The 26,836-nt window shown below is 47.0% G+C and overlaps 1 protein-coding gene across 1 annotated transcript; it reads left to right on the top strand.

The window, feature by feature from the left end:
- ADAR (adenosine deaminase, RNA-specific) lies at positions 1 to 25,182 on the top strand. Its single transcript, XM_011987427.1, has 16 exons — positions 1 to 302; positions 3,661 to 4,251; positions 4,396 to 5,387; positions 7,829 to 8,012; positions 8,439 to 8,587; positions 9,121 to 9,265; positions 9,393 to 9,583; positions 16,797 to 17,022; positions 17,282 to 17,453; positions 17,739 to 17,832; positions 18,530 to 18,652; positions 18,946 to 19,079; positions 20,836 to 21,018; positions 21,331 to 21,443; positions 21,900 to 22,027; positions 22,201 to 25,182. Exons 3-16 carry the CDS (start codon positions 4,672 to 4,674, stop codon positions 22,436 to 22,438), a joined length of 2,796 nt encoding a protein of 931 aa, XP_011842817.1. The 5' UTR covers positions 1 to 302; positions 3,661 to 4,251; positions 4,396 to 4,671; the 3' UTR covers positions 22,439 to 25,182.
- Positions 25,183 to 26,836: the final 1,654 nt, after the last annotated feature.

The following is a 26,836-nucleotide window of genomic DNA, read 5'->3' as shown; positions in this document are numbered from 1 at the left end:
CAGCACTTTGGGAGGCCAAGGAGGGCGGATCATGAGATCAGGAGATCGAGACCGTCCTGGTCAGCATGGTGAAACCTCGTCTCTACTAAAAATACAAAAATTAGCTTGGTGTGGTGGCACGTGCCTGTAATCCCAGCTAAGGCAGGAGAATCACTTGAACCCGTGAGGCGGAGATTGCAGTGAGCTGAGATTATACTGCACTCCAGCCTGATTGCAGTAAGCCGAGATCACGCCACTGCACTCCAGCCTGGCAACAGAGCGAGACTCTGTCTCAAAAAATAAAAATAAAAATAAAAATAACTGTGTAAGTACTATTCCATAGAATGAATGTATCATAATTTAACTCTTCTATAGACAGACATTAAAATATTTTCCAGATTTGGGCCAAGAGTAGCAGTTTAAAAAACATTTAGCTTTTAACTGACTTTAACCACTTTGAAACACAGGTTTTTTTTCCAAGGTCACTCAAAGAGCTAATAGGAGAACATCTAAGCTCTGGGAGCCAGCACTCACTCTACACACATTTGCCTCTGTTCCTAGCAATATGGTGGGCGCGAGGGTGCAGCAAGAGGAACAAGGAAGAAGATATGATTGCTTAGTGGCATCTTGTTCATGCAGTCATTAATTCAACAAATGTTTGTTGAGAATCAACTTTGTGCCAAGTGCTAGGGAGGCAGAGATGATTGAAGCATAGTCCTTGATCCCAGGAGCTCACCGTGGAATCAACTGAAGCCCCTCATCAATACTGTGTTGGGAATGTTGAGAATAGAGAGTTGAGTATAACTTGTAGGACACCTAATGTTAATTACCTTTCAGACACTACAATCTGTGTGTGCCATTAAAAAAAAAAAAAAATCCATAACTCTTATACAAGGTAAAGTAAATGGTCTAACAGGTACTGAGTGGGAGAAGCTCAAGGAGAGGAAACCCCAAGGGCTGAAGAAGGTGGGAATCAAGGAGTTTCTTGAAGCAAGTGGCATTTAAGGAGCTCTATAAGGAAAGGGTCAGAGTTGTGATAGGTGGCGGTGGAGGGAGATGTGCCACCTGGATTGGCATGTAGAGGGATAGGAAGATTAGAGGCCGTTGCAGTGGCCCAGTAAGAGGTAATGAGGGGCTGGAACTGAAAGAAGACATGTAAGAGATAGTACAGAGGTGGCAGACAAGGCGGGACTTAGCAACTACCTGATTAGATCCAGGAGATGAGGCCAGGAGGCGGGCAGCAAAGATGACTCAGGTTTCTAGCCTTAGTAGGCTAGGAGGAGAGTGATGCCATTAGCAATAAGAACTACAGGAGAAGGAGCTGAGTTTGAGGGGATCTATTAATTTGGTTCAGAATATGTGCTGCTTGAATTATGGCAGGATATTTAAGTGGACAGATTGTCGACATAGTTGGAAATTCAGATCTTAAGCTCCCACACAAGGTAGTGGCTGGACATAGTAGATTTGAGTGTTTTTGCCTCAGAGGGCTAGTTTAGGTTCGGGCAGTGATTAAAGCAACCTAGGAAATAAATTATAAAGGAAGAAGAGGTCCTTAAAACCTTGGAGACTGATTATATAAAGGGTGGAACTGTTAATACAGTAGCTATTAAAAAATTATAAGGGGTGGGAAAAAGGGACAAAGAAGAAAAAGTGAAAGACCTTTGGTGCTGTGTCACCACACCCTGGGAGGAGAATTTTTTAAAAGAAGAGTGCTCAATCCACAGTGCACTAACGCATGTTCGTTAAACAGAATTGACCACCACACAGCGAAGACCCAACTGAAGTTGAAGAGAAGGAATTTTTATGGGCCCTGTTAGCATAAGTCAGGGTCCTTCTCCAGTACCATTGGGAAGCTTTGGAGAAGAAAAGGGGTACAGTGGGCCTTGGGTGGAGAAGGGAACTGACATGAGATCCAGGTGGGGTGAGGAGGTACGTGAAGTCAGAGTGGGGAAGAATCAGGGTGGCTGAATGGCGGCTTCGCCAGGGTCATGTGAGGAGCAGGTTTCACCAGAGTAAGGAGCGGAAGTTGTAGAAACACAGGGAAGTCACCATCAGAAAAGAGCAGGAGTCAAGAAACGATGGCCCACAGGTACAAACTACCTGTTTTTATAAATAAAACTTCATGGTAAATGAATTGTAAATAAAGGTTTGGTTATTGTGTGAGGCTGTTTTTGCGCTACAGTGGCAGAGCTATCTGGCCCTTTATAGAAAAAGTTTGTCAGCCACTGTAAAAGAGTTGCAGGATTTGAGGTCTTGGTGTGATGGCCTAGGTTACAGTCATAGTGAGATTGAAGGAGTAGCTAGACAAGCCAATTGTGTGGCAAAGGTAGAGATGGAGATTACTGGGTTAAGGATCCCTGTAGCCAGGGCACCGTGAGAGTGATTGACAAGAATGCTAAAATCCCCTAAGTGTGTCAGGATGTGGAAGAGTAGAAGGCTAGAGTTATGCAAGAAAGGGTCCCAGCTCTACCTGTGCAGCCTTCAGGAGAGTCTGAGGAGGGGGTGGTGAGTGTGAGCAAATGTTGCCAGAATCCCTCCTCCCAGTCTGCAAGCCCCAGGGAAAGGAAGCAAGGTATTTACTGACACCCCCAGGCTTGTAAGTACTTCTTGGCTCCATCACCCTCCAATGAACAGCCCTGGGGAGAAGACAGTACTGGTTTGCAGGTGGGTGGGTGGGGAAAGGGGTCACAGGTGCTCAGTGTTGTGGTAAATGTGCAGATGAGAACATGGGGTTGCTTATGCCCTGTCCGTCAGGGTTCAGAAGAACATGCGGTGGAAGCAGCTATGGGGAGGTAGCTAGGGAAGGAGGGCTGGTCTGAGGTGGTGAGGAGCAGATGCTGCCAGCTCCACACATCCAGGAGAGCCTGGGTGGTTTGGGCAAAAGTCTCTGGCATCCCTTCTGAGCCTGGGTACCACACTGAAGAGTGAGGACAGTGTGCCATTTTTATCAGGAAACCCTCCAGCTCCCTGAAAACCGAATTCTGATCCTCCCGGGATGGCAGTGGAGAGCCACAGAGATGACTCTCAGGTCCCGTGGCCTTTTCCCACCTGGAGGTTGTTTTTGTTACTGTACTGTTACAGCCTTGGAGGACTGGGGTTCAGTTTGATCCAATCAGATTTATTCTTTTGTCATAGTCATCTAAACGATAGATCTTAGAGACAGGTGGGCGGAGGTGCACTAGCTGTGCGCTAGTGAGCCTGACTCAAGGAGAGGTCATCTCGTCCCTTCCCTAGTCCCGTCTCCCTTGGTTATTTCATGTGATTGTACTGGTTATTTCAGGTTTCTGTTTTTGTTTTCAAAACAAAGTAATATTTATTTGTTGTTCTAATTTTAAAAGGGTAATTGTTTTGACTAGAAAATTTCCTTCTCAACTCCCTTAAATTCCATCAAAGGGAAAAGTAAGGTTGCTGGAGAGGCTATGCTGAGGCCTCAGAACCTCTGTGCTCCTGGAAGCTCTGCGTGCTTTGCTTCCTGCCCCCCTCTCCGTGTTCCTGTTGGCAGGCCCCTAGGCAGGTTTTAGGAGGTAGGCAAGTCACCCTAGCTGAGTCATAAGCCCATGCATGGCTCAATTGCCTTCTCAGCCCATCAAGGGCTGTTCCACAGGCAGCAAAGGGAGGGGCCTCCACAGGTTCACCACTGCAGCCCTAATTCATTTTCTTTTCTGCTGTCTTATTCTGCAGGGGTATTCCCTCAGCGGATACTACCCCCATCCATTTCAAGGCTATGAGCACAGAAAGCTCAGATACCAGCAGCCTGGGCCAGGATCTTCCCCCAATAGTTTCCTGCTTAAGCAAATAGAGTTTCTCAAGGGGCAGATCCCAGAAGCGCCGGTGATTAGAAAGCAGACACCGTCACTGCCACCTTCCCTCCCAGGACTCCAGCCAAGGTTTCCAGTACTACCTGCCTCTAGTACCAGAGGCAGGCAAGTGGATATCAGGGGTGTCCCCAGGTGCGTGCATCTCGGAAGTCAGAGGCTCCAGAGAGGGTTCCAGCATCCTTCACCACGTGGCAGGATTCCGCCACGGAGAGGTGTTGATTGCCTTTCCTCACATTTCCAGGAACTGAGTATCAACCAAGATCAGGAACAAAGGATCTTAAAGTTCTTGGAAGAGCTTGGGGAAGGGAAGGCCACTACAGCACATGATCTGTCTTGGAAACTGGGGGCTCCAAAGAAAGAAATCAATCGAGTTTTATACTCCCTGGCAAACAAGGGCAAGCTACAGAAAGAGGCAGGAACACCCCCTTTGTGGAAAATCGCGGTCTCCACTCAGGCTTGGAACCAGCACAGCAGAGTGGTAAGACCAGACAGTCATAGCCAAGGAGCCCCAAACTCAGACCCAAATTTGGAACCTGAAGACAGAAACTCCACATCTGTCTCAGAAGATCTTGAGCCTTTTATCTCAGTCTCAGCTCAGGCTTGGAACCAGCACAGCGGAGTGGTAAGACCAGACGGTCATAGCCAAGGAGCCCCAAACTCAGAGCCGAGTTTGGAACCTGAAGACAGAAACTCCACATCTGTCTCAGAAGATCTTGAGCCTTTTATCACAGTCTCAGCTCAGGCTTGGAACCAGCACAGCGGAGTGGTAAGACCAGACGGTCATAGCCAAGGAGTCCCAAACTCAGAGCCGAGTTTGGAACCTGAAGACAGAAACTCCACATCTGCCTTGGAAGATCCTCTTGAGTTTTTTGACATGGCTGAGATCAAGGAGAAAATCTGCGACTATCTCTTCAATGTGTCTGACTCCTCTGCCCTGAATTTGGCTAAAAATATTGGCCTCACCAAGGCCCGAGATATAAATGCCGTGCTAATTGACATGGAAAGGCAGGGGGATGTCTATAGACAAGGGACAACCCCTCCCATATGGCATTTGACAGACAAGAAGCGAGAGAGGATGCAAATCAAGAGAAATACGAACAGTGTTCCTGAAACCGCTCCAGCTGCAATCCCTGAGACCAAAAGAAACACAGAGTTTCTCACCTGTAATACACCCACATCAAATGCCTCAAATAACATGGTAACCACCGAAAAAGTGGAGAATGGGCAGGAACCTGTCATAAAGTTAGAAAACAGGCAGGAGACAAGACCAGAACCAGTAAGACTGAAACCACCTGTTCATAACAATGGCCCCTCAAAAGCAGGGTATGTTGACTTTGAAAATGGCCAGTGGGCCACAGATGACATCCCAGATGACTTGAATAGTATCCGCGCAGCACCAGGTGAGTTTCGAGCCATCATGGAGATGCCCTCCTTCTACAGTCATGGCTTGCCACGGTGTTCACCCTACAAGAAACTGACAGAGTGCCAGCTGAAGAACCCCATCAGCGGGCTGTTAGAATATGCCCAGTTCGCTAGTCAAACCTGTGAGTTCAACATGATAGAGCAGAGTGGACCACCCCATGAACCTCGGTAAGAGACCACCTAGGACTGTACCTAGGGTTGGGGTCAGGTGCTCTTGCTCCTGACGCAGTCTTGGCTAGTTTGTGAGCAGTGCCATTTGGTGGCGCCTATCTTTTCCTCCTTCCCTTCTGCCTTTTAGCTAAATCCCCCTTGATTGGCCCTTTCTGCAGATGTTAAGCAGGGAATATAGACCTTGGACCAGCCAGAATCTTGGCTGAACAAGGGGGAGGTTGACTCTGTTGACTGTAATGAAGCTTCTTCAGAAATGATTGGTTTTGGCCGTATGCGGTGGCTCATGCCTGTAATCCCAGCACTTTGGGAGGCCGAAGCAGGCATATCACGACGTCAGGAGTTTGAGACCAACCTGGCCAACATGGTGATACCCTGTCTCTACTAAAAATACAAAAATTAGCCAGGCGTGGTGGCACGTGCCTGTAGTCCTAGCTACTCAGGAGTCTGAGATAGGAGAATCACTTGAACCCAGGAGGCAGAGGTAGTAGTGAGCTGAGATTGCTCCACTGCACTCCAACCTGGGCCACAGAGCGAGACTCCGTCTCAAAAAAAGAGAAATGATTGGTCTTGAGGGTCAGGGGCAGTGGCTCACGCCGGTAATCCTGGTACTTTGGGAGGACAAGGCAGGTAGATCACGAGGTCAGGAGTTTGAGACCAGCCTGGCCAACATGGTGAAACCCCATCTCTACTAAAAATATAAAAATTAGTCGGGGGTGGTGGTGCTTGCCTGTAATCCCAGCTACTTGGGAGGCTGAGGCAGGAGAATGCTTGAACCTAGGAGGTGGAAGTTGCAGTGAGCTGAGATGGTGCCACTGCACTCCGGCCTGGGTGACAGAGCGAGACTCCATCCCAGAAAAAAAAAAAATGATTGGTCTCCATGCATCAGCATCATGCCTGCCTCCTAAGGCCAGAGGTAATAAAGACTTAACTCCCTTCTATAGGCCTTCCCGTCCTCCCTAAGCTGTTTCTGAGAGAAGTGCAGGAGCAGGTGGGTTGGGGCAGGCTGTATACACAGAGTGGGGGGTGGGTTGTGCTGCTAAGCATCTGCAGGTCCACAGTCCCCCCTCTGCATAGCTGCTGGGGGGAAAGGATGGAGGAGCGCATGCACGGCTGCCTGCCTGCCTATTGAAGGTGGTGGTTCTAATTTTATACACCTCCTCTGCACAGATGGGTGGGCTAGCACTTGCTGCCACTCCTGAGCTGTGAAGTCAGCAATTACCTCACTCAGATAGCTGGTCAGGCCCTACACTGTAGGTCCTAATAGGCCAGTGGACAGATTGAGGAAAACAGGAGCTGCTAAAGGGCATAAAAGAGAGCAAAACCACTGAAGCTGAGTGGCTGCAGCTGTAGCCAAAGAAAGAGCCACTAGGATGGGGGAGAATTCCACTGACCTTTATGTCTACATAGCCTGATTTCTAGGGGTGTAGATTCCTGGCTAGGGCCCTTATTCCTTGTCTTGACTGTCTTCATGATAACAATTTGGCATTTCAGAAGAGCTGTTAAGAGAAGGGGATGTGTGTGTCCAAAAGCTGGCAAGGCCAGAGCTGGATTGTTTGGGGTAGAGACTGGATGGCCGTCATTCTCTTTTGTCTCCATCCTTCCTCCCTAGAGTTGGAGGAAAGCAGTGGATTTTGTGGTTAATCATTCTTTGGACTCACACTATAAGAAACATTGGTGCCATGTTCAAATATATCAGAAGACCTAGGAAATAAGAAAGACCTACTTTTCTAAATGAAATCGCAGACTGAGCAAAGAGCTCACCACATTTGAACACTTGAACAAAGAGGGGCCTAGGCTAAGTCCAGAAGCCTAGAACAAATGCTTTTTTATTTTCTACATAACAAGGGGAAATTCCTTGTTATGTAGAAAATAGCTTGAGACAAATGGAGCTATAGAGTGACTCTTAACAAACTACAGTGATACAGGTCTAGGGACAAAAGCCAGCCACTAATAAGTGGCAAATGCCTGATCCCCCTAGGTAGTGGGGAGCGAGAGACTGGGTTATAAGAAGCCTTCACTATCTTTTAGGACCCTCCCTTGAGGAAGCCAGTCTATCACAGTTGCTTTAGAATGAAGGTCTTTTGGTTGCTCACAAGACTGTAATGGCGATTTTTGGCCCATCAATTTTGTGTAGGGGGAGTTTATGTTAATTCATTGTTAAAAGATAGTGGGTTTCCCCTGAGCTAGTTTCCTATCATCTGTGCCTATGTTTGCTTCACTGAGCTATGGGGAAAGAGTCACTGGCTGCTTTGTTTACAAAAAGAAAGGACAGGCTGAACCTTAAGTAGTAGGAAGGAGTTCCTTGGCCTGTCCTTCATCTCGCCCACAAGTCAAAAGTCCCTTAGCGTAGCAGAAAATTCCAGGTTGAAGGTCTCTTTGGAGAAGGCAGAAGGAATGACTTAGACTCCTGTTCACACATCTAACCACTTTCCGTCAAGATTTAAATTCCAGGTTGTCATCAATGGCCGAGAGTTTCCCCCAGCTGAAGCTGGAAGCAAGAAAGTGGCCAAGCAGGATGCAGCTATGAAAGCCATGACAATTCTGCTAGAGGAAGCCAAAGCCAAGGACAGTGGAAAATCAGAAGAATCATCCCACTATTCCACAGAAAAAGAATCAGAGAAGGTAGGTGTCCTCCTGCCATCTGGGAGGCTATCAGTTCCCTGTCAGTGTCTGAATTGTAACTGACTCCCCTGAAGTAATGCCAGCCTAAAGAACTGACACTATCTCGGAGTCAGCTTCCCACTGTTCCCTCTACCCTACCTCGCCAGCCCATCTTTCCTCCTCTCATATCCAGCTCCTCTCTCTGCTCCTTCCCAACATAATTGGATTTACAGAATTTCAGAGTTGAAAGAGACCTGAAAGGTTATTGAGGCCAATCTCCTCTCTTGGAAGATATGGAATGAGAGCCCCAGCAGCTCCTTTAACTTTGGAAAGCCAACCCGTTGACAGTTGGTGGGAAGAAAGTCCCCCATCCCCATCCCCTCTTCTGTGATGGACTAACCAGTGTTTTCTTAGTTTTGTTTTCTTCTTGTCTCTCATTTTCTCTAGACCACAGAGTCCCAGACCCCCACCCCTTCAGCCACATCCTTCTTTTCTGGGAAGAGCCCCGTCACCACACTGCTCGAGTGTATGCACAAATTGGGGAACTCCTGCGAATTCCGTCTCCTGTCCAAAGAAGGCCCTGCCCATGAGCCCAAGTATGTTCCACGTGTCCTCTATCCAGCTGAGGTTTTCTCAAAAAGAAAAAGAGACACATTTTCCTCCTTGCCTCCTCAGGGATGGCAGATTGACCAATTTCTCCTGTTTCAAAATGGGGTAAGGAGGGCTCTAAGGGCCTGGTCGCTGCTTGTGAGGCAGAGAATTAGGGATTAGGAATTCAAAGGGAATTCCTGGCCCACTCTATCTACAAGCACTGGGGAGGTTCATGGCTTGGAGGTCACTCACTGTTGGTGGGTGAGAAGCTGTCTGCCTGTGGGTTTGTAGACTCACATATTCAAGAGAGGTGTTCCTGGAAGAGGTGAAACTAGGTTGATGCTTAAATGTTGAAAGGGGTCAGCCAGGCTAAGAGACACTGGCTGTTCAAGGCAGAAGTGACTGCATGAGATGTGACTGCACAGAGGTGATGTGTTCAAGGAAATTACCAGTAGTGGAGGATGGCAGCCCGCAAGGCTAGATCAGGCTCGTCAATCAAAATCATTTTAATCCTTCTACTTGCTTCATCTCCTATCAGGTTCCAGTACTGTGTTGCAGTGGGAGCCCAGACTTTCCCCAGTGTGAGTGCCCCCAGCAAGAAAGTGGCAAAGCAGATGGCCGCAGAGGAAGCCATGAAGGCCCTGCATGGGGAGGCAACCAACTCCATGACTTCTGATGACCAGGTAGGGCATTTTCCTACTCAAAAGATACAGGCCATTTTTAGCAACTGAGTGGTTTGAGATTGCCAGTGACTCCCTCGACATTTCCTGAAGTGTTTACGGCTCCTCTGTTTGACGGATTCTCCTTTAGCCCGAAGGTATGATCTCAGAGTCACTTGATAACTTGGAATCCGTGATGCCCAACAAGGTCAGGAAGATTGGCGAGCTTGTGAGATACTTGAACACCAATCCTGTGGGTGGCCTTTTGGAGTACGCCCGCTCCCATGGCTTTGCTGCTGAATTCAAGTTGGTCGACCAGTCTGGACCTCCTCACGAGCCCAAGTGAGTGTCCTAGTCCTGGCTAATGCATGTGTCACCACTTGGGGCGGTCTGTAACCCGGGGAAAACAAGGGTGTGCTTTAGCTGTGTAGGACAGAATGGGCGAGTTGAGGGAAACAAGTCCAGCCCTGTCTCCATGGCCTTTTAGAAGACAATAGACTTGCCAACAGTGAATGTGTTCACTCTTCCAATAAGCATGATCCTTTTTAATTTTTTGACTTTTTAATTTTTAAAGGAATGTATATGTACATTAAAAAATCAGTCAGGCCAGACATGTCACACGCCTGTAATCCCAGCACTTTGGGAGGTTGAGGCAGGTAGATTACCTGAGGAGGAGTTTGAGACCAGCCTGACCAATATGGTGAAACCCTGTGTCTACTAAAAATACAAAAATTAGCTGGGCATGATGGCAGGCGCCTGTAATTCCAGCTACTCAGGAAGCTGAGACAGGAGAATTGCTTGAACCTGGGAGGTGGAGGTTGCAGTGAGCTGAGATCGCGCCACTGCACTCCAGCCTGGGCAACAGAGTGAGACTCCATCTTGAAAAAAATCATTTAAACTGATTGAAAAAGTAGTCATTTCAATGAAAAGTCTCATTTCTGTCTCAGACTTCCAGTTTCTCTCCCCAGACCCGTATACTACTATAGTCATGCATTAGCAACTGGGATGCGGTCTGAGAAACATGGTTTTGTTGTTGTGAGAACATCAGAGTGTATTTATATAAACCTAGATGGTATGGGCTCCTACACACGTACAGGCTGTATGGTACAGCCTGTTGCTCCTAGGCTGCAAACCTGTACAGCATGTAACTATAGTGAATACTGTGGGCAGCTGCAACCCACTGGTAAGTATTGGTGTCTCTATCTAAACAGAGAAAAGACAGTAAAAAGACAGCATAAAGGATAAAAAATACTACACCTGTATAGGGCGCCTGCCATGAATGGAGCTTGCGGGACTAGAAGTTGCTGTGGGTGAGTCAGCCAGTGAGTGGAGAGTGAATGTGAGGGTCTAGGACGTGACTGTACACTAGTGTAGGCTTTGTAAACACTGTTCACTTAGACTAACTACATTTATTTAGAATAGTTTTCTTTAATAATAAATTAACCTTAGCTTACTGTAATTTTTTTACTTTATAAACTTTTTTATTTTTTGTTTCTTTTGTAATAATACTTAGCTTAAAACACAAACATGTACTGCTATCCAAAAATATTTCCTTTGTTTATATCCTTATCCTATAGTCCTTTTTCTGTTTTTAAATTTTATTTTTTTTTAAACTTTTTAAACTTTTTTCTTAAAAGCTAAGATGAAAATACATTAGCCATTAGCTTAGGCCGACACAGGGTCAGGATCCTCAGTATCACCATCTTCCACCTCCACGTTTGTCCCACTGGAAGGTGTTCAGGGGCAATAACATGCATAGGAGCCGTCATCTCCTATGGTAACAGTGCTTTCTGGAATACCTGCCTGAGGCTTTTTTTAGTTACTTATTTTTCTAAAAGTAGAAGGAGTATACTCTGAAATAATGATAAAAATATAGTAAATACATAAGGAGCGTGCAACCTAGATCCCTTGCATGCACAGTTCACAGTAGAGTTCGCACTGCCTATGAGAATCTCATGCTGCTGCTGATCCGACAGGAGGCGGAGCTCGGACCGAATGCTTGCTTGCCCGCCACTCACCTCTTGCTGTGTGCCCAGGTTCCTAACGGGTTACAGACCCCTGCACTTGGTGATAAGAATTTTTCAGCTCCATCATAATCTTATGGGACCCCTGTCATATGTGTGATTTGTCATTGAACAAAACATTGTTATGCAGTACGTGACTATACCAGTTTCTTGAGTCCTTCTAGAAATTGCTATGCATAACTAGCACATTTTCCCTTTTGTCTTTTTAAACAGATATGTCTTCTGTTTTACATGTTGACTGCTTTACTTACCAGACTCCTTGCATAGCTGCATAATATTTCATTGAATAGAAGCTGACAAATTCAGTTTCTCAGAAAGAAATATTTAATAGGACTTAGGAACAGAAATGATGTATTGGGTGGCTGCAAGACGGTGGATCCCTGCACTTATCCTCCAGAAAGTGTGCTTCCTATAGAGACTTTTTTGGTTAAACACGCAGCTGGTCACACTTTATACTTTCTTGTGAAACTTATGAGCACTAGCTGGCGGGGAGGCTTGGTAGAAATCTTTGTGTGGAGTTATTTATGCTACCAAGCACCTTGGGATGCGGGAGTCAAATATTGGTGGTCATGGTGGTTTTGCATCAAGATGGCATCATTCTTGCCATGCAACAGGCATGTTTTCTTAATCTCTAAGGTCTATCACAAAGTGGAAAAGCAAGGTGTAAAGTGAGGGGAGAGGTGAAGATTGTATATGGCTAGAATATTTTCTTGAAGGATCGAAAAAACTGGCAACTGTGTTTGCTTCTGGGGAAGGAGGGACACTTTAAAACTTATAAAATGCTATCTTGTTACTTTAAATTTGTCTCTCCTTAATAGGAGTAATGTCAGCCGGGCATGGTGACTTACGCCTATAATCCCAGCACTTCGGGAGGCTGAGGTTGGTGGATCATTTGAGGTCAGGAGTTTGAGACCAGCCTGGCCAACGTGGTAAAACCCCATCTCTACCAGAAATACAAAAATAGCTGAGCATGGTGGTACGCGCCTGTAATGCCAGCTACTCCAGAGGCTGAGGCAGGAGAATTACTTGAACCTGGGAGGCGGAAGTTGCAGTGAGCTGAGATTGTGCCACTGCAATCCAGCCTGGGTGACGGAGTGAGACTCCGTCTCAAAAAAAAAAATAGAAGTAATGTCATTTCATGTATTCATATTTATGTGTTATTTGCATTTCCTTTTCTGTGAACCACGTGCTCTTGTCGTTTTCCAGTTTTCTTTCAGATTGTTACTCTTTATTGATACGTAAGAACTTTTAACATTTTTTAAAGTAGCCCTTTGCCCAACATGACCCAATTTAGAACACACATCTGCCCACTGTTTAAGCCATCTGGAAAAGGAGAGGCCCAGTCTCTCTCCAGCTGCTCTTCTACTACTTCATATCCTTCGCTTTCAATAAGCATCTCCTTATCTTTAAGCACAGGCCTTCACATGATAGGTTCAGTTCATTTCCTCCTTCTCTTCTGTGAAATCTTCTATGAAATCCTTTCTAGGACTTCAAGTCAGCCATTCATTGAGAATGTAAGAACTCACTATGAACTAGATTGAAGATATGAAAAAATGTTGCCCAAGTGCGTAGCAGACATATAGCCATAGCAGTATTGAAATGTGCCATCAGGCCGGGCGCGGTGGCTCATGCCTATAATCCCAGCACTTTGGAAGGCCGAGGTGGGTGAATCACAAGGTGAGGAGATCGAGACCATCCTGGCTAACATGGTGAAACCCCGTCTCTACTAAAAAATACAAAACGTTAGCCAGGCGGGGTGGCGAGCACCTGTAGTCGCAGCTACTCAGGAGGCTGAGGCAGGAGAATGGCGTGAACCCGGAAAGTGGAGGTTACAGTGAGCTGAGATTGCGCCACTGCACTCCAGCCTGGGTGACAGAGCAAGACTCCAAAAAAAAAAAGAAGAAAAAGAAATGTGCCATCAGAGGTGAATGCAGAGTGCTGTGGGGACACAGAGGGCACTGCCGCCAGTGTCTGCCAGGGAGTTGAGGAAGGTTGCATAGAGAGGGGAAATGCTAATTGAGTAACTACGTTTCTTAATAACATACTCTCGTTCTTTCTTAATGTGAATTATGCTGGGTCTTCTTTTTTTCCTTTCTCTCTACTCTTGTTGGTGATATTAACTAATTTTTTGACTTTTTTTTTCTTTCTTTCTTTCTTTTTTTGGAGGTGGAGTCTCACTCTGTCGCCCATGCTGGAGTGCAATGGCACAATCTCTGCTCACTGCAACCTCCACCTCCCGGGTTCAAACAATTCTCTTGCCTCAGCCTCCCGAGTAGCTGGGATTACAGGCATCTGCCACCACATCTGACTAACTTTTGTGTTTTTAGTAGAGACAGGGTTTTGGCCAGGCTGGTCTTGAACTCCTGACCTCAGATGATCCGCCCGCCTCGGCCTCCCAAAATGCTGAGATTACAGGCATGAACCACCACGCCGGCCATGACTTTTAATATCTAAATGCTGGAGACCACTCAGAGCTCCAGATTCCTCCATCTAGTTGCTTACTTGTCACTTCTCTTTGGATGAACGTCCCGAATCTGACATGTCCAAAGCAGAACTCTTGGGTTTTGCCCCTTTCACTTCATTTCCCTCTAGTCTTTCCCAGCTCAGTGAGTGATACCACTGTCTGCCCAGTGGCTCCAGTCAGAAACCTGAGGATCATCTTTTCCTCTACCTCCTTCACCTCCTTTGTCAACTCATCCTTAAGTCCTATTAGTTATACTTAGAATTTCTATCCCATATCCCTTCCTGTTCTTTCTACCTCCAGTGTCAGCACTCTAATCCAAGCCACTATCTCATCTAGACTGTCAAAATAGCCTCCTAACTGATCTTTCTACTTTATTTACTCAACGCTTATTTATGGAGTATCTTCTTTATTTTTTTTTTTAGAACAGGAGCCAAACATTAACCAATTGTCACCTAAAAAAATGTAAGATCTCATATTTGATAAGTATTCCAAAGGGCTCGAGTTGCAGTGAGAATCAGTTATAGCACAATTTGACTTAGTAAGCAGAGGGGGAAGGGCTGCCCCAAGAAGTACTGCCTGAGCTGGGACTTTAAGGATGATGAAGAGAGAGAGACCAAGGGTTCTAGGTGAAGGACACTGTTAAATCCTGTGGTGGAAGAAGAGCAGAGCTGGCAAAGGGGCTGAGAGGAGGCCCTTACGGGTGAAGCAGAGAGCACAAGGGAAGGCTGGCACTAGAGGATATTAGGTAGTCAGGGTGGCCCACCAGGGCCTGCCTTGTTTAGTCACGTTAGTGCTTTGACCACAAAAGCAGTGGAGAGCTGTTGAAGGTTTTTAATAAAGGACTGTGACTTGCCCTTTCCCCACACTCTTGTCCCTTTCCCAGCATTTTTCTTCTTAGTTTTCTTTCCTCTGCTGAGAGAACCATTTCAGACCTTTGCCTCTTTCTTCAGATTTCCACCCATACCCCGTTCCTCACTTTCAACTACCTTACTTCACACTTAATTGAAAAAATAGCAGTAAGCATACAAGAAATACCTTATCTTTCCATTACCAAACTACCCCGCTACCTCCATCTGTACCAGCAAGAGTGAAGGACGTATCCCTCATCCTGTCCCTGTGTCCTGGATCCCCCATCCCTCTCATCTGCTCTAAGACTTTACCGCCTTGGTTGTCTCCTCTCCCCTCATCTGTAGCATCTCCATCTCAGATCATTCCCACCAGCCTTGAAACATGCCCATGACCGTCTTTTAAAAACCTTCCCTCTACCCCATATCTTCCTGCAGCTACCATCTCATTTCTTTGCTTCTCTTACAGCCAAACTTCTCAGAGTTATTCATACTCATTGTCTTCACTTTAACTCATTTCACTAAAAAGGCCAACCACTAGCCACATGCGGTTATTGAGCACTTGAACTGTGGCTAGTGTGCTGTGGCACTGAATTATTAATTGCATTGTAATTAACGTAAATTCAGTAGCCCCATGTGGCTAGTGGCTACCATATTGGATAGCACAGCTCTAAAGGGTTCTAGTTGCATAATTAACAAACTTTTATCATGTATGTAAACATACCATACTATTGTAAAACTTTGCACATAAGAGTTCATATTCTTTTCAAACACATAGGGCAGTCATGAAATTCTCCTGGATCCCTGAGGTAAAGATCCTACACAATCTGTCCCTGACCCCCTTCACCATCCTCTTTTCACGCCACTGTCCCTCTCATTCTGAACTTAAGCCCACTGGCCTGCACGAGCCTGCCAGCATGGGCAAAGAAAGGAGTGAAGGCATTCAGTTGCTTCGGATCATCAAGGAACAGTGAGAAACTCCATGTGGTTGAACATAAACGTTGATTCCTTTTACTGTCTGAGCTGCTAAGTCTTGAAACTGAAGCCTCTGTTGTATGCAGTTTGAGTATCCAAAGCTGGGTTCTCAGCCAATAGATTAGGATCTGGTTGAAAGCTAGGATTCTTGATGCCTTGTCTGATACATATCCAAGCTGTTTTGCTTCACCGTGCCCTTCCCTCTGTGTTTGTGGAAATTCCCGGCCGGAGCAGTAGAAGCCACCTCCCTGCTCCACTTGGGCACTTTATTATCAGCACAGCTCACGGGCCCAGGATCCATTCCTTAACCCAGAGTTAGCTCAAGCCTGCCAGGAGTTGCAAAACAACTCCCAGAAAAGCCTGAGTGCCTGGCCTAAGGCCGACCTTGACCTAATGACCTTTCCAGGTCAAGTCCCCTTGAGCTAATAGGAAGTAAATGAGGGAATGGAGCTGGGTGCTTTAAAAATCAGTGTATGAAGTAAGAGTCCAAGTTGGTAACGGTATCTGGTCAGAATTTTATAACATGATTTTATCATATCCCGTTTTACAGCCACTTTCAATATGTGGCAGGTGATACTGGTTTTCCATTTACAATAGTGATACGAAGTCTCCTATTTCAGTGTGTTTACATTTTTATCTCTTTTTTCATACCTAGTATTACAGATATTTACATTTTTAAAGAGTCTGTTTATTTATTTTAGAGATGGGGATCTTGCTCTCTCGCCCAGGCTAGAGTGCAGTGATAGGATCATAGCTCACTGCAGCCTTGACCTCCAGGGCTCAGGTGATCCTCTCACCCCAGCCTCCTGAGTAGCTGAGACTACAGACACACACCACCATGCCCAGCTAAATTTTTTTTTTCTTTTTTAAAGAAACAGGAGTCTTGCTATGTTGCCTGGGGGATTACTACGTTGCCCAGGCTGGTTTTGAACTCCTGGCCTCAAGTGATCTCCCACCTTAGCTCCTCAAGTTGCTGGGATTACAGGTGTGAGCCACAGTGGCTGACTCTAAGAAGTCAATTTAGAGAAAAATATTAAGTAATAGTCCAAGTGATACCTGGATCTGGCACAAATCATGTGGCGATTCATGAATGACCAAAATCTAGGACATGCTGCCTTAGAGACAGCTTCTGTTTGACAGGTCCATATGTTTGCAAGACCGGCCACATCTTCAGCAAAACTAACCCTTCCTTGGAACAACTGTCAGGATCTGGCGCTTGTCTTCATTCTCTGCTTCTCATCCCAAAGGTTCGTTTACCAAGCAAAAGTTGGGGGTCGCTGGTTCCCAGCCGTCTGCGCACACAGCAAGAAGCAAGGCAAGCAGGAAGCAGCAGATGCGGCTCTCCGTGTCTTGATTGGGGAGAACGAGAAGGCAGAACGCATGGGTTTCACAGAGGTAACCCCAGTGACAGGGGCCAGTCTCAGAAGAACTATGCTCCTCCTCTCAAGGTCCCCAGAAGCACAGCCAAAGACAGTTAAGACGTCTACTTTTGGTGCCTTTTTTTGGGGTGGGGGGTCCTCCTAACTTCTCTCTAAGTGGAGGTGGCTCTTGCTGTCATGCGAGTTATTCCTAGGCTTTACTTTTAGCCTCAAGAGAGCATATAACTGGGACACTAGATATAAGAAGGAAAAGATGACTCACACGACAAGTAGAGCTTGATCTCCCTGCCATGGTGTATATGGTGGACGCAGCCTCAGCTTTGTGGTGCTGACACAGCCTCCTTTCCCCACAGCTCCCTCTCACTGGCAGCACCTTCCATGACCAGATAGCCATGCTGAGCCACCGGTGCTTCAACACTCTGACTAACAGCTTCCAGCCTTCCTTGCTCGGCCGCAAGATTCTGGCCGCCATCGTTATGAAAAAAGACTCTGAGGACATGGGTGTCGTCGTCAGCTTGGGAACAGGTGAGTGAGGCTGAGTCATGCCGCCTCCTGTGGTGCCTGAAAGCGGGTCCCTCTCATCCTCCCCTGGAGTCCATGCAAGTCCAAGGCAGGGAGAAGAGACTTCATTTTAGCTGCAGTCAATTCAGAGTGAGGAATGAGTTAGTTCCTAGAGGAGAGAATATGGGAGTCTAGGATCTGAGAAGCTGAGGCTGTTTCTGCCTTGAAGCTTTCAGAACAAATAGCCATCATCCTGTTTGTCATCAGTTTCCTTCCATTATTCTATTTCTGTTTTAAACACCTTCCTAGGGAATCGCTGTGTGAAAGGAGATTCTCTCAGCCTGAAGGGAGAAACTGTCAATGACTGCCATGCAGAAATCATCTCCCGGAGAGGCTTCATCAGGTGAGCGAGATCAGAGCTGTGGCCTGGTTGCCCGGCTCTGGAGAGCTCCAGTTCCCTGTCGCACGTGGCTCTGACATGGCCTCTCTGAATCCCCCTCAGACAGACGGGTCATGATGTGGCAGTGGCAGCCTTTGCTTTTCACCCGTCCATTTGAACCTGTCTGGTGGAATCCATCCCCTCTGTGACCTGAGCTGCCTCCCACTACTCCGCGTGGTTTTAAATGCTGTCCTTTTTTCTGCTAACTCTGCTGCTTCATGTCCTTTTCGGAAAACACAAAATGACCTTTTAGTCCTCAGGGCCCTGGGGATGAGGCAGCTTTCCATTTCTATTTGAGGACCTACACAACCTTGATGCCCCTGCCAGCTTTCTTCTCTAAGTCACCTTTTCTTTAATTTATGAAGGGAGAGACTTGGAAAGGAGCAACAGCTTCCTGTAGTCCTTGAATCAGTTTGCTCTGCCCTAGAATCCCTGTAGCTGCCATAGCGAGGAGCCCTCAGCAGAAATGAAGGAGACCCAAAAGGCTAACTATGCTTTATGAAATGCTGGGGTCTTCCCTGGAGAATTTCCACCTGAGAAACTGTGAAAGGTCTGCAACATTGAGGCTTTTCCTTACTTGCTCATTTGGAGGTCCGATTATAGAAGCAACTGTTTTTCCCAGAATTGAACCTACCTTCCTAACCAGACTTTGTTTTTGTAGGTTTCTCTACAGTGAGTTAATGAAATACAACCCCCAGACTGCGAAGGATAGTATATTTGAACCTGCTAAGGGAGGAGAAAAGCTCCAAATAAAAAAGACTGTGTCATTCCATCTCTATATCAGGTCTGTACAGTTCCTGTTGCTGCCAGGGTGGGCCCTGCCAGGCTGTTAGAATTGGGTATCCGAATGCTCTCTTGGCCTGTAAATCGGACCTCATACAATAAGCCACACTCCACCGTGGGTTTGAGGTCCATATTCAGGTGTAGAATGACTCACGTATACTGCTGTCCACCTCCAGTCTCCCATGGTAGGCCTTAGAAAACGTCCATTGCTTCTGTCACATCTAGTTGTTTTGGAGCCCCATGAAACTGCAGATTTCCCACAGGTGAGTTTTAACAGCCACCCCTGTTTTTCAGCACCGCTCCATGTGGAGATGGTGCCCTCTTTGACAAGTCCTGCAGCGACCGTGCTATGGAAAGCACAGACTCCCGCCACTACCCTGTCTTTGAGAATCCCAAACAAGGCAAGCTCCGCACCAAGGTGGAAAATGGTGAGTGATACGTGCCCCCGCCTCCTTTTTGCAAAAGGCTCTGCAAGACCCCGGGCCCCCAAGTCTCTGCAAGGCTGTTAGGATTTTACCATTAGTCACTGGGCACAGAGGTGCTGTTTACAGGAAAGGGAAGACCTGGGTGGGGAGCTGTGTGGTAAGATCAAGGTTCTATTTTGAATGTGTTAGTTTGGGAGACCTTGGAGATCCCCAAGTCAAATAGGAAGTGGGGGTTCCCATGTGAAGCTTAGAGGAGGGAGCTTGGCTGGAAATAGAAATATGGGAGTCATCCCCCTATAGGGTCTTCATGGCCACGGGAATGCATAGGATCGCCTCGAGAAAGGGGGGAGGAAATGAAGAGTGCGGCACAACCAAGCCCTAAGGAGGTGACAGATGAGGATGCCAAGTGCCCGGGTCCCTCCTGTCTAGCTGGCAGTTGACTCTGCATTGTCCACTGGCTCCTTCTCTCCTATCCTCTCCTGTCTCCTTACTGTCTCCTCACATCCACTCCATTGCGTGCAGGCCACGTCAGCAGTCATCATGGTGGTCCTGAAACCCTGCTAAATACCCTAAAGTATAGACACAGTTACATGGAGCCAGTGCTCCACTCCTAGGTGTATGCTCCAGAGAGATGGAGACCTGTGTCCACGCGGAAACTAATATGTGAATGTTCATGGCAGCGTTACTCACAAGAGCCAAAAAAGTGGAAACAACCCAGATGTCCATCAGCTAATGGATTCATAAATAAAACATCAAGTATATCCAGAAATTGAGTATTATTTGGCCATAAAAAGAAGTGAAGTGCTGATACATGCTTACGATATGGATGCACTTGAAAACTTGATGCCAAATGAAAAAAGCCAGTCACAAAAGATCCCATATTGTATGATTCCATTTATATGAAATGTCCAGAATAGACAAATCCATAGAGACAGAAAGTAGATTAGTGGTTGCCAGGGCCAGGAGTGGGAGGGTTGGAGAGATGAGGAGTGACTGCTCCAATGGGTAGAAGGTTTCTTTTTGGAGCGATGAAATGTTCTAAAATTGACTGTGGTGACAGTTGCAGAAGTCTGTGAATATACTAAAAACGACTGAATTGTATGCTTTAAATGGGTGAACTGTATGGCATGTGAACTATATTTCAGTAAAGCTGTTTTTTTTTTTTTTAAACCCTGTGGTGGTTTCCCACTGCACTGCATATACAAGCAAAACCTGCTGTGATCACCCGGCCTCCTCTCATGCCACTTTCCCCATTCCTCGCATATGCTGTGTCCACACTGGCTCTCTGCCCCCTAAACAGCCAATCCGCTGGCTGCCTTGGGGCCGTTGCTTTTGTCCTGTGTGCCTGAAACACTCTTACTCCAGCTGTCCTTCTCCTCCATGTCTGGGTTCCCCTGCTGCTGCTGTCCCAGGAGGTTCCCCCTGTGGTCCTCCGTCATAGCTCCCTCAAAGCCTTCAGAGCACTATCAGCATGTGGAATTCTTCTGTATGTACTGGCTCCTGGTTTAGTGTCTGTTCTCTCCCCTTTCAATCTCCTCCCCACTGTAGATGTTTTAGGAGGACAAGCATCTTACTTGGTTTTGCTAACCAAGTTCTTTCCCAGCACCAAGCATAGTGCCTGGCACATAGCAGATGCTGTGAAATATGTGAAGAATGAATGAATGTTGCCTGTGGCTCAAGCTTAAGGAGGATAAAAACCACGCCAGGGAGTGGTTTGGTCCACTGGCCCCTGTAAGTCTGACCCAAGTCTCTCACATAGGAGAAGGCACAATCCCTGTGGAATCTAGTGACATTGTACCTACGTGGGATGGCATTCGGCTCGGGGAGAGACTCCGTACCATGTCCTGTAGTGACAAAATCCTACGCTGGAATGTGCTGGGCCTGCAAGGGGCACTGTTGACCCACTTCCTGCAGCCCATTTATCTCAAATCTGTTACATTGGGTAAGATGCCTGCCTTGGGATCGGGAACTGGTCTGTCGTCCTTGTGCCCAAATCCCAAACGGCATGTTTTGTTGCCAGGTGTTTTGTCTCCCCTGTCAAAGTGAGCATGAGTCACCCCTCAGTTACTGGTTGTCCAGTCTGCTGTGGTAGGGAGATCCTGGGTAGCCCCGGTCAGAAGGTGCTTCCTAACAAGGCAGCTGTTTCTCTTTCTTGACAACTGCATTTTATACCTCCAAAATCCCCACATGCCCCTGCCTCTTAACAGCATTTGGTGCAAACACAGGTATATATGTTTCTCTTTTTTGTACACAGGTTACCTTTTCAGCCAAGGGCATCTGACCCGGGCTATTTGCTGTCGTGTGACAAGAGATGGGAGTGCATTTGAGGATGGACTACGACATCCCTTTATTGTCAACCACCCCAAGGTGCTATAACCCCCCTTCTATTTTCCCTGACATTTTTCTCCTTTTCAAGCAGTCACGTAAATAGAGGAAAAATGTACAATGTGAGCAAGGGGAGCATTGCCCGCAGTGGTAGCCCACATTGGAACATTGCCCCCAGGGGAACACTGCCCGCAGTGGTAGCCCACAAGGGAACATTGCCCACAGTGGCCCACCACCAACATTTGTTGGTGTCCCAAGAACTTTAACTGTCTTCCTTTTGGATGCCAAGGGCTTTCCTTCTCTTAGTCTGGAATTAATCTGAATCGAGGTGGAGTTAGTATGTCTAGAGTGTGCTCTGTCTTAGCCAAACAGAACCCTAAATACAGGAGAAAGATCATGACTCTGCATTTCCTCTTTGCTATAAGTCTCGAGTCCCTGCTTCAGAATCTTACTCCTGAAAGGTTTCCATCTTTCTCCCATTGCTTCTGGGATTCCTAGGTTGGCAGAGTCAGCGTATATGATTCCAAAAGGCAATCTGGGAAGACTAAGGAGACAAGCGTCAACTGGTGTCTGGCTGATGGCTATGACCTGGAGATCCTGGACGGTACCAGAGGCACCGTGGATGGGTAAGGAGACAGGAGAGCGCAGTGAGGACCAAGCCTCTGCCCTGACTTGCAAGGGTGCATCATACCTCTGCAGTCTCAGGGCTTGAGAGCCACCTTCCCTGCCACGGTTTCTCCACTGTGAGCTCCTCATCTTACAGGTCCCAGGTGAATAATGAGTGCTTTTGTTTCTCTAGGCCACGGAATGAATTGTCCCGGGTCTCCAAAAAGAACATTTTTCTTCTATTTAAGAAGCTCTGCTCCTTCCGTTACCGCAGGGATCTACTGAGACTCTCCTATGGTGAGGCCAAGAAAGCTGCCCGTGACTACGAGACGGCCAAGAACTACTTCAAAAAAAGCTTGAAGGATATGGGCTATGGGAACTGGATTAGCAAACCCCAGGAGGAAAAGAACTTTTATCTCTGCCCAGTATAGTATGCTCCGGTGACAGATGGATTAGGGTGTGTCATACTAGGGTGAGAGAGAGGTAGGTCGTAGCATTCCTCATCACATGGTCAGGGGATTTTTTTTTCCTCCTTCTTTTTCTTTTTAAGCCATAATTGGTGATACTGAAAACTTTGGGTTCCCATTTATCCTGCTTTCTTTGGGATTGCTAGGCAAGGTCTGGCCAGGCCCCCCTTTTTTTCCCCCAAGTGAAGAGGTAGAAACCTAAGAAGTGATCTTTTCTTTCTATACTCAAAGCATACATAGTCACTGAGCACCTGCAGTCCATTTCCTCTTAAAAGTTTTTTTTTTTTTTCCATTTCCTTTCCCTTTGTGTTTGCTACACTGACCTCTTGTGGTCTTGATTAGGTTTCAGTCAATTCTGGATCATGTCCGAGACTGATGATTTCTTTTGTGGATTACGCAGACCCCTCTACTTCCCCCTTCCCCTTCTGAGATTCTTTCCTTGTGATCAGAATTTCTCCTTTTCTCCCTCAGAGGGTAAAAAGGCGAACTTAAAGGATCTGGTGAAACATTTGTAAGGGTAGGAGTTGAAAACTGCAGTTCCCAGTGCCACGGAAGTGTGATTGGAGCCTACAGATAATGCCCTGCCATCCTCCCATCCTGCACTTTAGCCAGCTGCAGGGCGGGCAAGGCAAGGAAAGCTGCTTCCCTGGAAGTGTGCCCCTTTCCCCGGCAGCAGGGAAGTCTAGAACCAGCCAGACTGGGTTAAGGGAGTTGCCCAAGCCATAGCGGAGGTTTCACCCAGCAAGGTGACACAGACCACTTCCCAGGAGCACGGGCATGCCTTGGGATATTGCCAAGCTTCCAGCTGCCTCTTCTCCTAAAGCACTCCTAGGAATTTGCCCTGCAAATGCTGGGCGTGCACCCTAGCCAACGTAGGAAAAAATCCAGGACAAATCCTAGAGGGTAGAAAATCATCTCTGCTCAGATAATCATGACTTAGCAAGAATAAGGGCAAAAAATCCTGTTGGCTCACGTCACTGTTCTACCCTGCATAATATCTCTCATGACAGTGACACCAAGAGAAGTTGACTAAGTCATATGTAAATTAGGAGTGTTTAAAAGAATGCCATAGATGTTGATTCTTAACTGCTACAGACAACCTATAATTGAGCAGATTTAAAATTCAGGCATACTTTTCCATTTATCCAAGTGCTTTCATTTTTCCAGATGGCTTCAGAAGTAGGCTCGTGGGCAGAGTGCAGACCTGATCTTTATAGTGTTGACATAGAAAGCAGTAGTAGTGGGTGAAAGGACAGGTTGTCTTCAAACTCTGTGAGGTGGAATCTTTTGTCTACACCTCCATGAACATTGACTCGTGTGTTCAGAGCCTTTGGCCTCCCTGTGGAGTCTGGCTCTCTGGCTCCTGTGCATTCTTTGAATAGTCACTCGTAAAAATTGTCAATGCTTGAAACTTTCTTTTACTCATGTTGAAGGGACTTTGTTGACTTTTAGAGTGTTGGTCATGACTCCAAGGGCAGAGCAGGGAAGAGCCCAAGCATGGACTTGAGTGCTGTGGTGGCTGCGGTCCAGTTTTGTGATTCTGCTTTTACGTGTTACTTGATAACAGTCAGCTAGACACACTCAGGAGGACTACTGAGGCTCTGCGACCTTCAGGACCTGAGCCTGCCTCTCTCCTTTAGATGACAGACCTTCATCTGAGAATGTGCTGAGCCAGCACCCTCAGATGATTTCCCTCCAAACTGCTGACTAGGTCACCCTCTGTCTGGTAGAGACATTCACATCTTTGCTTTTATTCTATACCCTCGGTACTTTTGACCAAAAAATGACCAAAATAAGAAAATGCAACTTTAAAAAATAGACTAAGGATGCCTTTGCAGAACACCAAAGCATCCCAAGGAACCGGTAGGGAAATGATGCCTGTCTCCTGGGGTAGAAGAGGCCTGCTCCCTGGCTCTGGGTCTGCTGGGGGCACAGTAAATCAGTCTTGGCACCCACATCCAGGTCAGAGAGGTCTGTGGTTCTCAGCATCAGAAGGCAGCGCAGCCCCTCTCCAGGCTACAGGGTTGTCACCTGCTGAGTCCTCAAGCTGTTTGGCCTCTCTGGTCCGTCTTGGGCATTAGATTCTCCAGCAGAGCTCTGGCCAGCTGCCTCCTCTTTAACTGGGAACACGGGCTCTCACAAGATCAGAACCCCCACTCACCCCTGAGATCTTATCTAGCAAGCCTGTAGTATTCAGTTTCTGTTGTAGGAAGAGCGCGAGGCATCCCTGAATTCCATGCATCTGCTGGAAATGAGCCGTGTCAGATCGCACACCCCCGCGCCCCCATGCCCCTCTGAGTCACACGGGACAGAGGAGGCAGAGCTTCCGCCCACTGTTATCTTCTATTTCTTTGTCCAGTCTTTTGTTTTTAATAAGCAGCGCCCCTCCCCACTCTTCTTTTTAATGATTTTTGTAGTTGATTTGTCTGAACTGTGGCTACTGTGCATTCCTTGAATAATCACTTGTAAAAATTGTCAGTGCTTGAAGCTGTTTCCTTTCCTCACATTGAAGGGACTTTGTTGGTTTTTTGGAGTCTTGGTTTTGACTCCAAGAACAGAGTCAGGAAGACCCCAAGCATAGACTTGGGTACCGTGAAAATGGCTGCAGTCCAGTTTTATGATTCCGCTTTTATGTGTCCCTTGATAACAGTGACTTAACAATATACATTCCTCATAAATAAAAAAAAAGCCAAGAATCTGAATTCTTAGAAAGTTTTAAGTCCTGGTTTCTTGGGGGAGGTGAAAATGGGAACAGGGGGACCTGTGGCCCTGGGGTTTCTGATAACAGCACCAGTGGCATCTGACATGAACCTGTTGGGGACAGGGCTGTCCCTCAACCTTTGGAAAGGAGCAGTTTCAAAGAACCTCCCTTTGTGGATAAGTTAGCGTCTGGGTGGGGTGGGGTTCATCAGGCACCTTTTGATTAACTTCCCCAGCAGGGCCCTTCCCCAGCAGAGCCCACTATTTATTTAGTTATTTAGAGACGGAGTCTCGCTCTGTCGTCCAGACTGGAGTGCAGTGGCAGGATCTCGGCTCACTGCAAACTCTGCCTCCTGGGTTCATGCCATTCTCCTGCCTCAGCCTCCTGAGTAGCTGGGACTACAGGCGCCCGCCCCCACGCCCAGCTAAAAATTTTTTTGTATTTTTAGTAGAGACGGGGTTTCCCTGTTAGCCAGGATGGTCTCGATCTCCTGACCTCATGATCTGCCCAGCTCGGCCTCCCAAAGTGCTGGGATTACAGGCGTGAGCCACTGCACCCAGTCAGAGCCCACTATTAAATATCGTGTCCCACGGGACTTGAGATGCAAGATTTCAAGACCCAGAGCAGGAAAACCCCTTGAGAGAGAATCACCTGTTAACATAATTCCAGCTCTCCTTCAGGGGTGTTTTCTACCTCCAAACCCCACTACTCCCAGCTGTTTGACTTCCAGGAATGTCCATATTTGGAGTAAAGTTGCAGCCAGGACCAGGACAGGCTTGGCTGTAGTTTTAGGAGATAGACCATTTTGTTTTTACATCATAGATGACATCCAAATTATCACTCCATCTTGAATTTCAGAGAGAATGTACCTTTTTTCACATGTAACTTACATCAGAATTTCTAGAAGACTCATCCTGGACCTTTTAAAAATACCATACCAGAGGATCTAAAGTACCTAACAGGCTAAATCCCAATGAAACCTGCCTCATCCATTACACAGAAGGAACAACTGAGGCTAGAAGGGCCAGTGACATGTTGTTTGTGGGCATATTTCTTGAGGACCAGAACGTCACACCACCACAGGGGTTCTTCATCGTCTACTGAGATTACATTGCTGGGTGAGCTGAACAGTTGGTTTTTTGTTTTGTTTTGTTTAAGACGAAGTTTCGCCTTCATTGCCCAGGCTGGAGTGCAATGGTGTGATCTTGGCTCACTGCAACCTCTGCCTGGGTTAAAGCAATTCTGCCTCAGCCTGCCAAGTAGCTGGGATTACAGGCATGTGCCGCCACCACACACAGCTAATGTTTTGTAAACCATGTTGGCCAGGCCAGTCTCAAACTCCTGACCTCAGGTAATCCACCTGCCTCAGCCTCCCAAAGTGCTGGGATTACAGGCGTGAGCCACTGCACCTGGCCAACAGTTTTAAATTGAAGGACAGTGAAGGCCGTTGTCTCCGCCCACTATGATGTACCAGGAACCTCGAGTGCCTCTGTCCTCTCTGTTCTCAGACTGCTCCTGTTCCACATGGAGGGAAATGTAGTGCCAGATCTTTTAGAAAGTGGACAGTTTCCTTAAAGCCTGAGGCAAGTGCCCAGCCACTTTGTCTCCAGAGGGAACAACACTGTCCTCCCACAGCGCTCCCTGAGTGGGCTGGGAAGTAG

Source organism: Mandrillus leucophaeus, unplaced genomic scaffold (genome assembly GCF_000951045.1).
Source record: "Mandrillus leucophaeus isolate KB7577 unplaced genomic scaffold, Mleu.le_1.0 Scaffold310, whole genome shotgun sequence".
In the NCBI taxonomy this organism is placed as follows: Eukaryota; Metazoa; Chordata; class Mammalia; order Primates; family Cercopithecidae; genus Mandrillus; species Mandrillus leucophaeus.
The sequence above is the reverse complement of the archived record's forward strand: the minus strand, read 5'-3'. Positions and strand labels throughout refer to the sequence as shown.

Coding starts and splice junctions, on each gene's coding strand:
- ADAR (XM_011987427.1), top strand. CDS start 4,672: ATGGCTGAGATCAAGGAGAAAATCTGCGACTATCTCTTCAATGTGTCT. Junction 9,266..9,392: donor CCATGACTTCTGATGACCAG/GTAGGGCATTTT, acceptor ATTCTCCTTTAG/CCCGAAGGTATGATCTCAGA. Junction 19,080..20,835: donor CCGCACCAAGGTGGAAAATG/GTGAGTGATACG, acceptor TCTCTCACATAG/GAGAAGGCACAATCCCTGTG.